The sequence below is a fragment of the Ursus americanus genome, chromosome 4 (assembly GCF_024610735.1).
Source record: "Ursus americanus isolate L20-20 chromosome 4, mUrsAme1.1.p, whole genome shotgun sequence".
Lineage (NCBI taxonomy): Eukaryota > Metazoa > Chordata > Mammalia > Carnivora > Ursidae > Ursus > Ursus americanus.
Window position 1 is genome coordinate 89,340,914 of NC_142130.1, and position 15,461 is coordinate 89,356,374.

The following is a 15,461-nucleotide window of genomic DNA, read 5'->3' on the forward strand; positions in this document are numbered from 1 at the left end:
ATGCACAGCAGAGCCCATCTCTGGTCAGAGCAGCTCAGTTGACCGCTCTTGCTTCTATATGGGGGCCTCAGGAACTTCTCAGGAAGGGCCTGCAGAAATTGGAAGGTGGTCTCCCTTTCTCCTCTCTTCCAGGATTTACCCCCCTTGCTCTTGGACATTGAGGCAGGACAGGGACATCTGCATTGCGTACCAGCTGAGAAGCTTAACGTGTGGGTTCCTGGGGGAAAGTGGAGATTAGGTATTTGGGTGTCCAGTGTGGGGTGTTGGAGGGGGAGTAACTTAAATGGCTCTGGAACTTGATGCTGTTTCAGAAAACACCCAGCTGCCAGTAGAACCAGGATCTTTTCACTGAAATGTACAAGGGCTGTGAGAAAGGCTGTCATTGGCCAGGCTCCCAGGCCACCGGAACAGGGGGAGAGGATGGGGTGCAAACCCCGCCCAATCCCTAGGGGGATGGAGTTGGCACTGATGATTTCTGGTCAGCCCCAGGACCGCAGGCCAGGCATTTCAAAGGGTGCGGGAGCTAAAAGGCCTTCCCCAGCCGCGCTCTGCTCCTCCGTGGCCCGCGACTGCAGGAAACCCGGGTCAGAATTAGAGTGTGGGTGGGAAGCAGACGTGGAACCGGGGAGACGCAGTTACGGTGGAGGAAGATACCAGAGAGCTTAAACCGGGAGAAGGGGCGCAGTGTCTTGGGGTAGAGCCCGTTTTGCCCCGCAGGTCCAGAGCTCCGCCCAGTCGGGCGCCCTCCTGAGCCCAGGAGCCGGGCGTCCTCTTGGAGGGGGCGCAGGGGCCCCCTGGTACCGAGCTCCTCGCCCAGGGCCACTTGCTCCATCAGCAGTGTCAAGGAAGGGTGTCCGGTGGAGGACAGGGATCTGCGGCCATGGCCGAGGCCGCGGAGCTGGAGGGCGCCCCCCCAGGTCCCCAGGGGCCGCCTGAGTCCCCGCCGCCTCTGGCCGAGAAACCTGGCGAGCTGGGGGCCGCGGGCCGGGAGGCGGAGCGGGAGGAGGCCAGCCAGGGCGCTGCGGAGGCGCCGAGGGGCGAGGGGGCGGGCGCAGCCGCGACGGCCGCGGTGAACCCGGCAGAAGGCGCGGATCCGGACGGAGGGCGCGCGGGCGAGCCGGAGCCGGGCGCGGACAGTGGCCCGGGGGCCGCGACGCAGGGCGCGAGGGCAGCGCAGGGCGAGGCGGAGGCCGAGGAGGGCGCCCCGGGTTGCGCCGAGGTCCCCCAGGGAGACGAGGCGAGGGGCGCCGAGCAGGTGGAGGAGGTGAGCCCCGACCGCGGCGCGCAGGTCGAGGCCTCGAGGGAGGTTCGGGGGGAGCCCGGGGAGGCCGAGGCCCCCGGGGCGAAGGAGAAAGCGGAGCAAGGGCCGGAGGAACCGGGAGGCGGCCCGCCGGGGGCCCAGGGAGCCAGCATGGAAGCCGCGGGGCCGGCGGGAGAGGCGCACGGGGCCGAGGGTGAACCCCGGGACGGAGCGGACCTCAGCCCCCAGCCCCAGCCCGAGGCCACGGAGGCCGCAGCGGCGGAGATTGGGGGGTGCGGCCCTGGGGAGCTGGCAGGGGAGCCCGACGAGGCTGGGGCCCTGAGAACAGAGAAGTCGGAGGAAGTGGCCCCCGGGGACGCGAGGGCGGAAGCTGTCGAGGACGGGGGCCAGGGTGGGCCCCAGGAGGAGCTGAAGGAGGCAGAGGAGGAGAGGCGAGAGCGCGGTCCGGAGGGGCCAGGCGAGCAGGCGGCAGCGGGGGGCGAGGAGGAACCCCCAGACAGCAGCGCGCCCGCAGAGGCTGCAGCGCCTTCCGGGGCCGTGGAGCCCGATGCCAAGCTCGGCAACCACCTGGCGGAGGAGGGCAGCGTGGAGGGCGGGGACGAGACGGCGCGGGTGAACGGCCGCGGGGAGGACGGAGAGGCGTCGGAGGACGGAGCCCCGCGGCAGGAGCACGACATCACCCTCTTCGTGAAGGTAAATTGAGCTTTCCCCCAACTCTTAGCGCGTTTTGAGCCTTGGTCTTCCAGGTGTCCTGATTGTCGCTTCTGTTCACCGGACGGAGGCGGGACGGCCTGGGTGTCACGGAGAGTTTCAGGAACGTTTTGGGGAGACGGGATGGTTTGGAAACAAAGAGGTTGGGTAGGGGAAGTCGGGGAAGTGGGGGTGCGGGTCCAGCATCCTACTGTCCTTTGTTCTGAAAATCGTAACCGGCCCTTCTAGTCTGGAGATTATTGAAGAATCAATTAAAAATAGTGACGCGCCCTATTGATGTTCAAAGCAATTCATGCCAAAGGAAACTCTAATACTTGAAGTGAAAATAAAAATGCAAACAGGTTGTAATGTGAGAAATATCCCCAGGACTCAAATTTCGGAGGCCCAGAGCTGACCAGTGTTTTCAGTGGGTAGAATCGATGAGGTATATTTGGAAGGAAAGTGGAAATTTATTTAAATATTATAATATTTGTTGAACATTTTAACATGGATTTTGGAAGAACAAGATACTGGGTGACTTGAACATCATCTGGCTTTATGTCGCATTTCAACCTTGCTTTAAATGGGAAGAAAGCAATGAATTTGTTAAGGAATCTGTAGGACTCGACTGAGGAAGTTTTGAGTTTAAAGAGGCCTTTTTACAAGGCATCAAAAATAAAGGGCAAGGTCCCGCTGTAACTCACACAAAAGGGGATCTTTGTGAAAAAAAAAAAAAAAAAAAAAAAAAAAAGACGTTCCTGAGGACCTTCAGCCAGACCAGGAAAGCAGCAGATAATAAGGTCAAGAATGTGCATTGCGTGTTGAATCATAATCCTTTCAAAATACTTTCAGGCTTATAGAAGCCAGTTAGGACCTAAAGCTCCTTGACGGGAATGTAAGCAAAGTCTAATAAGCAAAAAGAGAAATGTTTCCAAAGCGATTAACATCAGAATTTGAAGAATTGTTTGGGGGGCAAAGGGGTTAGTTAAGAGAGGGCATGCGGTTCTTCACCAGTGGGAAGGTGCTGTTCTGAGCATGTTTAAAGACCCTGGAGCAATTTAAGGTTAAGTGTTGGGATATAATCTAAGGGCACAGCCCCAGGGACGCCCCTGGTTGCTGGAGGTCTGCGGGGAAGGGGCAGGGTAGTGGGAGGGGGGGAGGAGGGAGAGAGCTGAACACAGTGCTTCTGTGTGTACCCCAAATCTGCTCTGGGTTTAAGAAATTCCCCATTGCTCCGTCTCATGGCCACCTGCTTCCAGCACATCTTTGCAGTTTCTTGTTACAGTTTTGAAAGACAGTAACATCTTCCTACCTCGTCTTCTTGCTTCCATTTCCCAGCTCTCCAGTCTAGGCCCTGGTGACAGCCAGTGAGCTAGGAAATGAGATCCGATCACTTTGTTTCTGAAAGCAAAGTTCTCCAGTTGTTTATTGTAGACTTTCAGATGAGTCCATACTCCTTAGCCAGGCCACAGGCTGCTCACGATGGCATTCCTGCCTCTGCGGTGTTGCCTGGGTGTCCCCCCACTTCGTCATCCATGGTACCGCCATGCCAGCCATATTGAATTAGTTACCATTCCTTGGGAGAACCACATTCTTGCCGGCCTGGAAATTGTGCAGGTGCTGTGCCCTCTGCCCAAATCAAGCTTCTTCCCCCCTCACCCCACTCCCTGCCTCCTGCCTGGTTATTTGCTGTGTGTTGAGATTCACCACGGGCATCATATCCTCTGGGGAGCCTTGGCCAACCCCCGTCTGGGTCGGGTGTCCCTCTGTTGAAGGTCCACTCACACATTGCGTGTTGTACTTGTTCCCTTGACGGTGTGAAATTCATCATCTAGCCTCCACGTGGAGCACAGGCTCGGAACATGATGAACGTTTGAATGGGCGGCTGCCAGCACGAGGTGGTGTATACCGTGGTGATCAATAGCAGGGACGTTAGAGCCAGTGGGATCAAATCCTGGCTCTGCTACTTTCTTGCAGTGTGACCTCGGGGAGGCTACATAACCCTTCTGTGCTGTTGTTGCTTATGGATAAAATGATGATAATCATAGTACCCAATGAGGTTGTTGTGGGGATTCAAGAATTAGATTACATAAAGCACTTAGAATAGTACCTGGCTTGAAATAAGCATAATGTAAATGCACATTCATGTCGTTCTATCTGCTCAACTCCCACAAACGTCCATTGATTTTGCACAGAAGCAATCCCCTGCCCTTTCCATCCTTGCCTCTTTTTTTTTTTTTTTAATTTTATTTATTTGTCAGAGAGAAAGAAAGCACAAGCAGGGGGAGCAGCAGGCAGAGGGGAAGTAGGCTTACTGAGCAGGGAGCCCAATGCGGGACTCGATCCCAGGACCCTGGAATCATTTTTTTTCCGCAGATCCTGCCCAGGAGTAGTTTGTGCGGGCAGAGGCAAGGGGCTTGTCCTGGACGGCTTATCCAGAATGTTTTATTCTGACGTGATCAGCTTGGAGCTCAGTTGCCCGCTCCCACCCCACTTTTTTTTTTTTCTTTAAGAAAACAGATCTCCAAACAGGGAGATTGGTTTTTAAGCAACTACTGCTTGATATAACGTCTGAGGAGCACTTAAGATGTGCCTCGTAGCAGTGTTAGGGCGTCTCACTTTCTTTTTATCCTACGAATCATTCCCCTTAAAAACAAAGAAGACCCCAGTGTAGGAATCAGGCAAACACTCTTTAGGTGCTTCTATCTTTTGAGTTTCTAATACTTGATTTAAAATCCTTAAATTCGTCTACAGTAGTATTTCTTTGCCAGATTTAGCTTTCTTGACGTTCCTTCTTTGGGCTCCACTTTATTTGGACTTCATTCCAGACTAGACATCTGACCTCCTGGGTTTTGGAAACGTCAGATTTTTCCGTGCCATCACTGGAGTGCAGAAGTCACAGGTTTGTTCTTCAGGGAGAAGTACCCCACACCTTCCAAACATTCCCCTCGCCTTCATCTGACAGCCTCGTAAACACAGTTGTAATGAATTAGCCCATATTTTTACTTGTCGATTTTTAACTTTTATGTTTCTCCCCATTTTTTAAAATAAATATATCAGTTGCAAATATACCACAAAGTGATGACATATGACCCGGTAACAGGTGCAAATCAAATCTGCCTCTACTTCTAGCCACTTGGTCATTTATATTCCCCATCTTTGTGGAAACTGGCATCATACTAATTTGCCATTTTGCTTTATTCTGTAAGTACGCAAGAAATGTCTTCTTGTAAAAGAGTCAAGGACATAGAGAACAGGCCGAGCAAAGCTTCCCTGAATTACTGTATGGCAAATTAATTGCTCATCATGCTGATTCTTACTTTTGTTTTGTTTTTTTTTTTACAAAGAGGTCTTAATTATTTGTCATCAAATTATAGGGTAACCCTGCAGTATATTTAGTAAGAAAGATCCTTTTCTTCTTTACTCATAACAAAGGGTAACAACATAATAACATACCAACGTAACAATAACGCAAGACAAACAAAATACTGACAACAAAGGCTAAGGTAGGGGCTTCACCAGCTGTGGGGATTTAGTCCCTAAGGAAGTCTTGCTTACAGATTTGGTGCTTCTAATCCCGTAGTACCTGGTGATGGTGTATACTTTAATGTAAGGTCTAGGGGCAGGACAGTCTAAGATACGGATTTCCTGGCAAATTTCACATGACCTAAAAAACCTCAATGTGACCAATGAATAATCCTGGGCCAGAGTCCAAGAGTTTCTTAAACTAGGTTTTGGACACCATATATTTAACTATTAATACGCAGCTACTGTGGAACTCAAAAACTTGCATTTGCCGTCACATTCGGGTCTCGAGACAGGTGGAATTGGTGACGGAACAAAGCCCAACTCAAGAAAGACTTGACCTCTGATTAGGCATTGTCACTGAGAACCGCCCCCCAACATGAATGAGTACATAAATGGAGCCAGCCAAGCAGCGCGACACCACGTGGCCACGGCAGGATGTCCTGTGTGTCCAGGAGCAACAGCTGAGTAGACCTGGTAGACCAGTTGGCTGCAGCAATCCACATACCTTTCTCCAGGAGACAGCACGTTGAGACTGTTCTGTGGGGGCTTGGTGTCTGAGGAGCTTGAAAAGGTGGTGGTAGTTTCATAACTATGTGTGGACTATGACCATGTGCTCTGAAGGGAAATGAGCAAAGATGCACTTCCGTGACTTTACCTCTCCCCCCAAAATAACATTTTTTGTTATTTGCTTTCTGAGTATCTTATACCATCTGCTTACAAACACTTTTTTAATTTAAATTCTATTAGCCGACATCATTATTTTCAGATGTCATGTTCAATGATTCATCAGTTGCATATAACACCCAGTGCTCATCACATCACGTGCTCTCCTTAATGCCCATCGCCCAATTACCCCATCCCTCCACCCACCTCCCCTCCAGCAACCCTCAGTTTGTTTCCTAGAGTTAAGAGTCTCTCATGGTTTGTCTCCCTCTCTGATGACTTCCCATTCAGTTTTCCCTCTCTTCCTCTATGATCCTCTGTGCTGTTTCTTATATTCCACATATGAGTGAAACCATATGATAATTGTCTTTCTCTGATTGACTGATTTCGCTCAGCATAATACCCTCCAGTTCCATTCACGTTGATGAAAATGGTAAGTGTTCATTATTTCTGATGGCTGAGCTTACAAACACATTTATGAAATCAGTACAGTTAGTTGGGGTGGAAACTGAGGTCGACCACCATGTTCTGCTAACCTTTGACATACACACGTACACACATGCACACTGGGGGTCGTGGTCCCTCTCCCCACACTGAGTGAGATCCACGTCGTAATTGCTTCTCCACATCGTGTCCTCCTACCTGACGTGGCAGTGGGCTTGTTCTAAGCTCTCAGTCAGTGCTTTTTGGTAATGATAGGTCAATAGCCAGATGGATGCATAAACAGTCCGAGGTGACTCAGCTAGTGAGAAGCTGGACACAAACCTGTTTCCCACCATCCCAGTCCAGCATCCCATCTCAAAGGGCCAGAGCCACTCTCCTCCATGAAGACATCTTGGCAGCAGGGCTGCAAGACGCTGGAATTCCCCCAGGGCTCTGGGAATTGGTGGGTCTGCTTGGCTGGGTGCACACATGCCACAGCTCCAAGCCCTCCCTGGGCTGACGGGCTGTGTGCTCTGGACTCATGGAAGTAAGTGAGGGATCTTGCTTCACCCCCAGTATGAGCTTCTCCTCCTCCTCGCAGTGGGTCTCCTTTATAGGCTTGGTTTCTCAAGGTCATCTGTTCTCCAGGAGGCCTCTCAGATATCCTACCTCCCCAAGTCTCTGGAGATCTGTAAGATACCTTCAGAAACACCACACTGGATCCTTTGAGCAGGTAAATTTACCCATTAGTCTCATACACATAGAAGAATGAACCCTAGACTTTGAAGGAATGTATAAAGTGCAAAGCTCTGAGCCGTGGTTTAGTGTCAGGTGGGTCCCAGGGCTGTAGATGAATCTGTCAACTTAGCTCATGTGGATTTATCACCTCTTATGTGTTAGGCACTATGCTGGCGTTTGGGGACCCAGTGTCAAGCAAGACAGACAGGGTCCCTGCCCTCATAGAGTTTACCATCTAGCACGGAGGACAGAGATTGAGCACTGAAAGTGTGTGGTAGCGGGGACCACATAGATTTGCTTACTGTTGGCCTCCCAACCCCCAGTGCAGGGTCGGACGCAGGGTAGGCGCCAAGTTAATGCTGGCAGGACGGGGAGGAGGGCGCGAAGATGAGTAGGAGGCTGTATATAGCCAAAGGACCCGTGGATACAGGGGTAGTCATTAACTTGTTATCAATTTGATTATATTTGGGGAGACACAGAGAGTGGGACCCTCTGATAGTCCCTAGTACATGTTCTTCCAGATTTTTGAAACTAGGCTGTCTTTGCTCTAGGCAGTCTCTGAGCTCCTGTGAGATTCAGCAAAGAAAAGTTTCTCTGAGAGTCCGGGAGTTGGATGTTTAAATCTCCTAAACTCCTTTTCCATCATTAATTTCTTCTGCTTTTTTTCCCTGACAGAATGCTGATTCATAAACTGGGCTTTGTATTTGGCCATAGTTGGGGGTGGGGGAAGATTCTTTCTCCACAATATAGACAACTTCTAAAGACATCAACGTGTCTTCCGGCAACCCATTCTCCTACCCATAGGGAGACGGTATCCAATTCCATTTTCATCTGGAGTCTGCAAAGCCTAAAATATTTATTGTCGGGCCCTTTAAGACAAGGTTTGCTGACCCGTAGCTTCAACCTCCTTTGATTCATGACCCGGGACTAGATACATCGCCTCTGGCACAAAATCGGAGTTCTGTTTAGCAAGGAAGAAAGAGAATGACTGTCGAGTAAAGAATCAGCAGTGTCGATCATAGTGAAAAATCTTTAAGACACTAAGTGTCTTATGCATATTGTTGGAAATGTTATTTTTCTATGAAATCCCTAATCTTGATTTAGGTGAGATTGAAATAAAGCAGATCATAAATGTAAAAAGATACAATGCAATGTAATGAAATGAAAAGGAAGTCTTTTTTTTCTTTTTTAAAAATTTATTTATTTATTTTTTAAAAGTTCCATGATTTATTACTTGTGTATAACACCCAGTGCACCATGCAATATGTGCCCTCCTTAATACCCATCACCGGCCTATCCCAGTCCCCCACCCCCTCCCCTCTGAAGCCCTCAGTTTGTTTCCCAGAGTCCATAGTCTCTCATGGTTCCTTCCTCCTTCTGTTTACTCCCCTTTCTTCTTCCCTTTCTTCTCCTACCAATCTTCCTACTTCTTATGTTCCATAAATGAGTGAAACCATATGATAATTGTCTTTCTCTGCTTGACTTATTTCACTTAGCATTATCTCCTCCAGTACCATCCATGTTGCAGGAAATGTTGAGAAATTGTTCTTTTTGATGGCTGAGTAATATTCCATTGTATATATGGACCACATCTTCTTAATCCAGTCATCTGTTGAAGGGCATCTTGGCTCCTTCCACGCTTTAGCTATTGTGGACAATGCTGCTATGAACATTGGGGTGCATATGGCCCTTCTCTTCACTACGTCTGTATCTTTGGGGTAAATACCCAGGAAATACCCAGGAAGTCTTTTTCTTTCCCCGAGGTCCAGCCTCTCAGTTTTTCTTCCTGGAAATAGCCACTGAATATCTTTCCAGAGATATTCTGTACATATGCAAGCTTACATGGAAATATTCTCAGTGTATTAGTTGTCTAACACTGTGTAATAAATTACTCTAAGATTTAGCACTCTAAACAACAAACATTTGTTATTCACAGCTTCTCTGTGTCGGGAATTTGGGATCAACTTGGTTGGGTAGTTTTGGCTCATGAGGTTGCAGTCAAGATATTGGCAGGGCTGTGGTCTCATCTGAAGGATTGGTTGGGGTAGCAGGGGGGGGGTGGATTCACTTCCAACATGATTGACTCACACGTCTGTTGGCAAGAGGTTCAGTTCCTCACCACTTGGGGCTCTCTCCATGGACTTCTTTGGTGTGCACACAACATGACATCTGGCTTTCCCCAGAGCACGGATCCAAGAGAGAAGAAACCACACACTGTCACTTCTGTCTTATTTTATTTACTAAGTCCAATTCTCAAGGAGATTGAAATTAAACTCCACCTTTCAAAGGGAAAGTTGAGGATTTGTGGACATATTTTTAAGAAAATATTGCACCCACCTTTTTTCTTTTTTCATAAAAAGTAGTACACTGGAAATACATTTGAATTACATCTTGCTTTCTTTACTTAATAGTGTATCTTAGAAATCATTCCCTGTTGGTACCTGTAGCTTTATCAAATTCTTGTTAAAAATTTCATACTTTTCTAGTGATTGGTATACTCTATAGTCAGTCTCCCACAGGTGGATGTTTAGGTGGTTTCCTCTCTCTTTTTTTTTAAAGATTTTATTTATTTATTCGACAGAGATAGAGACAGCCAGCGAGAGAGGGAGCACAAGCAGGGGGAGTGGGAGAGGAAGAAGCAGGCTCATAGTGGAAGAGCCTGATGCGGGGCTCGATCCCATAATGCTGGGATCACGCCCTGAGCTGAAGGCAAACGCTTAACCGATGTGCCACCCAGGCGCCCCTAGGTGGTTTCCTCTTTTGGATGTTAAACCCTGCTGTAGTGAATGTCTCTCCACAGTGAAATCACATATGGAAGCACAATTCTTAGAAATGACATTGCTATGGAAAAGGATATGCCTGTTTAAGATTTTGATAACCTTTACCAAATTTCCTCTTCGGGGGTTCCACCACATAATGTCCCTCGGACACAATATGGGGGCCATATTGATTTCCCCAACCTTCCCCACTGAGAGTTTTCTTAAGCTTTTTGAAGCTGAGAGGTGAAAAATGATGCCCATTGTCATTTAATTCACATCTCTTTTGGTGTGTGCGAGACTGAGTATGCTTTTATACATCTGAAACTGTTGATATCTTTTTTCCGTGAGCAGCTTGCTTATGTCCTTTGCCCATTTTTCAAATCTACATTCGGCCTTATTCTTCCTGATTTTTATATTAAAGAAATTAGACCATTGTCTGTCACGTGGGTTTCATATATTTTTATGGGACTGTTTTGACTATTTCTACTGGAGTAATTTATCTTCTTAGTCTTAGTCACTTCTTGGAATTGATACACAGAAAAACAAAGCATAGGTTGTGACCAAGCTCTTAGAATCTCCAACTTCGTTTACTAGAATCTTTTTTTTTTGCATTTGCTTATTTATTTACTTTTATTATTATGTTCAGTTAGCCAACATATAATCCCTCATTAGTTTTTGATGTAGTGTTCAACAATTCATTAGTTACTAGACTCTTTAAATTCTCTGCTTAACTTTATATTCTATAACTTCTTTTTTTTTTAAATGATTTTTTATTATATTATGTTAGTCACCATACAGTACATCCCCGGTTTCCGATGTAAAGTTCGATGCTTCATTAGTTGCGTATAACACCCAGTGCACCATGCAATACGTGCCCTCCTTACTACCCATCATCAGTCTATCCCATTCCCCCACCCCCTCCCCTCTGAGGCCCTTAGTATATTCTATAACTTCTTGAGTCCTGAGGGATTAGGTATTTCAAGTCCTGCCTTTCTCTTTTTCTTTTTAATTAGAAGTTTGCATTTTATCAAGTGCGTGCCCTTGGAGAATTGCATTCTTTCTCACGTGGTAAGAATTCCCACTCAAAACAAGGTTTAAAATATATAGATAGCAGGATCGTTTCATGCCACACTGCTCCATCTGAACAGGTAAGATATGTCACTTTGATCTTGGCATGCCATCTATCGGGATGAATTTGAGCCCCACAAATAAAAACCAGGGTGAAAAGTAATCACCTGTGCTAGAGTGATATTGAAATATTGTTTCTGAGGTTGTCTCCTAGTCAGACGTTCTGTTTGTGTCTCCATCTGTTGAAAGAACCAGCCAAAATTTATAGAGAATGATGATGGCAAATCGTATTCGTAGAGATCCAGTGAATTGTGGAAAACTACTCAGAGCTTATGTTAATTAGTGGGAGGGGGAAACTGAAATACTCAAATATCAAAGATCATTCGGAGAGATACTTTGGTAGCTTCTCAGGGGACAGCCGTATGGACAATGGTTGATATATACTTACTCAGCCCACAAGGGTAAGTCTAATTTGATATGTGTGTGTAAGAAATCGTCAGATTAGAAATATCTTCTAATTCCAGATTTTTACTAAGTTTATGGACTCTACACCCAACTCACTGTGTCTTCTCCTTTTGGGCTTGGCGGTGTTTTGGACCCAAGTGGCTGTTTAAAGCAAATATTTATTGAGTGCCTGCTAAGTATCAGACATTGTGCTTGGGGCTGGGGTACAACAGCCACAAACAGTGATGAACAGAGCCCTCGCTTTTCTAGAGCTTTCAGCCAACAGAGTGATCTTTTCTAGAGCTTTCAGCCTACAGAGTGATCCAGAAGGAAATGGCTAGAGTGCAGTGTGAGGAAGGGGACCAAAGGGGTGTGTGTGCTGGAACAGGTGGGAGGTGCAGGATGGCAGGTTGCACAGTGAGCTTTAAAGGGGAGCGGGGATTTGGCCTCTAGATCTCTGACAGCCCAAGCTCTGCCCTCTGCGGCTGTCCCTTCCCTTTGGAAGATTGTGCTGTGCACCATGAATGGGAAAGTGCATGAGCAATGTACAAGCATGCCTACTGCATCAGGTAAAAAGAATTGGGTGGTCAGTTGTTAATAATGTATTTTGTAGAATGTAAATTTTATAATCTCATAAATTCTTTCCATCTAAGTTAGCAATGCCTTACACATCATCACATTACATTCACAGACCTTGGCTTGTGTCTGAGCACCGTAATTGAACAGCTGTTAAAGTTCTGAGCATGTTGCAAATTGTCTTTGGCTTTCTGTTTCTATGGCGGAGACTGTAGTAAAGAATACAGCAGAAGAACAAAAAACGGGGGAGAGAGACAGAGGTCACTGAGTGGTGTCCAGCTGGTGGTGGGCCCATCTCAGGGGTCCAAGGCAGCCTCACGCACTTGTCTAGGGTCTCGGCAGCATGGCTGGAAGGCTGGGCTCAGCCGCCATTGTCAGATGGAGCACCGACGCGTAGCCCCTCCAGCAGGTGGCTGCAAGAGGGTCAGCGAACAAGGCAGGCGCCGCAGAAGCCCTTTCTAGTGAAAACCACACAGCCTCACTCGCTCCCACCGTATTCTGCTGGTGACCAGGCAGTCATGGGGGTCTGGGCAGATTCAGAGGGAAGACAGAGACTCAGACCCCATTTCTCAATGGGAGGAGGTCAAAGAACTTGCAGCCCCCTTTAACCCAGCCCACGATGATGGGATTTCAGGGTGTGCCGAAATGCTCAAATCCTGTGTTTATAGATCCAGTTCTTTACTACCTTGACCTGGTTTAAGGAAATTTCAGCAGCGCCTCAGGGCAGCGGAGTTAGGTTTTTTTTATACCCAGTGATGGGCAGAGCGCCGTCCCTGCTGCATTTCCCACAGCAAATGTCGATACCGCATAATTACCGTAATTACAACACACGGGCAAGGAGGGCCTTGGGCTGAGATCCGGGCCACTCCATGTACCCTTTCTGGAGTCATTTCTCTGCCATCTTACGAAGCAGCCATTTATTCTTACAAAGGAGAAGGGACACCGTGCCAATTAAGTACAGACTCGCTGAGTGTGGGGATCCTGAGCGGTCCCAGAGTCACAAGAGGCTTGGGTCCCCTTTCACAGAGCTGTGCGATTCTGCCTTCTGGCCAGTAGGCCTCTTCCCTGGAAGGGCAGCCAGCCACTGAGGGAGGAGGAAACCCAGACCCTCTCTGCCCAAGGCTTTATCTTTGTGTTTTTCTAACCTTCCTGGGGGCTTAGGATGCTGCGGTCCAGTAGGAAGAGCCCCCTTATGCACCCCCAGCAGCACCCCCTGGGTACCCTAGGCCCACCCCTGGCCAGAGTGGGTGGGGGAAGAGGAATCAGGTGGGGGGTCACGGTTCTCTTCCCCGAGTGGGGGCACACGACGGGTTCTGGTGGGGCGCCTCGGACCACAGCCGCAGGCGGGTCTGACACACTCCGCACATCACCGACATCACGTGCCCCAAAGGCCACACAGAATAAAAGCGTTACTGATTTGGAGATCCGGGGACACGGGGATTTCTTCCTAAATGAGGGAAATTAACACTTTTTTGGTGACTTTGGGGTCAGGGAGGCAGTGAGTTCGAAGACTCTTGGACCTCTTGGACCGACTTAATCTCCACCCCAACTTTGTTCCCTTGTTTGAGCTCCAGGCTGGGATGCCTTTGACTCTCTTCCCATAAACGGGCAGACTGGACGAAGTTTGGGGTTGCAACTCAATGGCTTCTTTGTGTCATTTGACTCTACAGAGAATTCGATGCTTAAGAAAATTCAGAGGTATTAAGACATCAGATACGAGGGGCACATTTTCTTTTTGTTACCTGCCCCTTTAAGCAATATCGTATGACTGCGTCGTGAACAGCAGCAATAGAGTATGATTGCTGTGTCTCTCTAGTTGCTGCGGGAAATGCAGCAGGGACGGCGCTCTGCCCATCACTGGGTGTAAAAAACCTAACTCCGCTGCCCTGAGGCACTGCTGAAATTTCCTTAAACCAGGTCAAGGTAGTAAAGAACTGGATCTATAAACACAGGATTTGAGCATTTCGGCACACCCTGAAATCCCATCATCGCGGGCTGGGTTAAAGGGGGCTGCAAGTTCTTTGACCTCCTCCCATTGAGAAATGGGGTCTGAGTGTCTGTCTTCCCTCTGAATCTGGCCAGACCCCCGTGACTGCCTGGTCACCAGCAGAATACGGTGGGAGCGAGTGAGGCTGTGTGGTTTTCACTAGAAAAGCCTTCTGCGGTGCCTGCCTTGTTCACTGACCCTCTTGCAGCCACCTGCCGGAGGGGCTACACGTAGGCGCTCCATCCGACAATGGCGGCTGAGCCCAGCCTTCCAGCCATGCTGCCGAGACCCTAGACAAGTGCGTGAGGCTGCCTTGGACCCCTGAGATGAGCCCACCCACCAGCTGGACACCATTGAATGACCTTTGTCAATGCCACGTGGAACAGAAGGGTCACCTAGTGGGAGGCCTTGTCCTGATTCCTGACGGATGAAATCACGAGACACAGCAAAGCAGCACTCCCTGCTGCATTTGGGGTAATTTGTTCCTTGGCTGTGGGTAACTGGGAGGTATGGCTTATGTCTCTTCTAAGCTGGTGAAATCTGGGTGGGTCAAAAGCCAGGGCCGTGGTGAGAGGGACAGAGGGGCTTAAGGCAAGTCCAAGTCCAGGAGTGGTCAGTACAAACGAAAGGAAGGCTCCCCTTGGCCGGTTCGTCTGTTTGCTGCGTGCATTTTTTCCCTCTGCGGTCACTATAGGGACTGGAATATTCTCAGCCGTTCAAGAACGCAAACCACCAGGGTTTATAAAGACAGGCTGCATTATTAAGCAGGCTTTCCGGAACAGGATGTTCCTTTGTTGTAATAATTCCTTGTGAGAATTTTACAAGGAAATAAGCTTTTCATGTCCGTGTAAAAGCTTCAGTTGGTATCAGGCCATATTATTAAATAAGGATTAAAAATAGCCCTGGTGTTTTTAAAGCATAATTCATATATGAGGATAAGTAGTAAGGTCTATTTTGTTCGTCCGAGTACTTCTTATGACGGTTCCACCTACTGTGACAATGAATGCTAACACAACTAAGCCTTTGGCCAGAATTTAAAGCTAAGAGCAGTTTGATTCAGTGACTAAGCTACATGGGTCGGGGGTGGCCAACCCCCTAATCCATCTAATAATACATTGATTGTCACGACGGTTGAAAAGAATAAATACTATACATACTTGGGAACGTTTTCAGGATGAATAGGCTTTTTGAAAGGTTCAGATCTATGTTTCAAAGTTTTAAGATCTAGAATATATTTCTTAGGCTCTAAGTAGAACGGTGACTTCAGTTGTTCTTAAGTTCTAAGTCTATGGAAGAGCGAGAAGCACGTTTCAAAATAGAGCAT

At 48.1% G+C, this 15,461-nt stretch overlaps 1 protein-coding gene across 1 annotated transcript in view; it reads left to right on the top strand.

The window, feature by feature from the left end:
• Nucleotides 1-493: 493 nt before the first annotated feature.
• Nucleotides 494-15,461, top strand: part of CLIC6 (CLIC family member 6) — a 46,975-nt gene continuing 32,007 nt past the window's right edge. Inside the window, exon 1 of the mRNA XM_045785580.2 lies at nt 494-1,954. Coding sequence (XP_045641536.2) covers nt 881-1,954 — 1,074 coding nt within the window. The 5' untranslated portion in view covers nt 494-880. The remainder of the gene's footprint in view (nt 1,955-15,461) is intronic.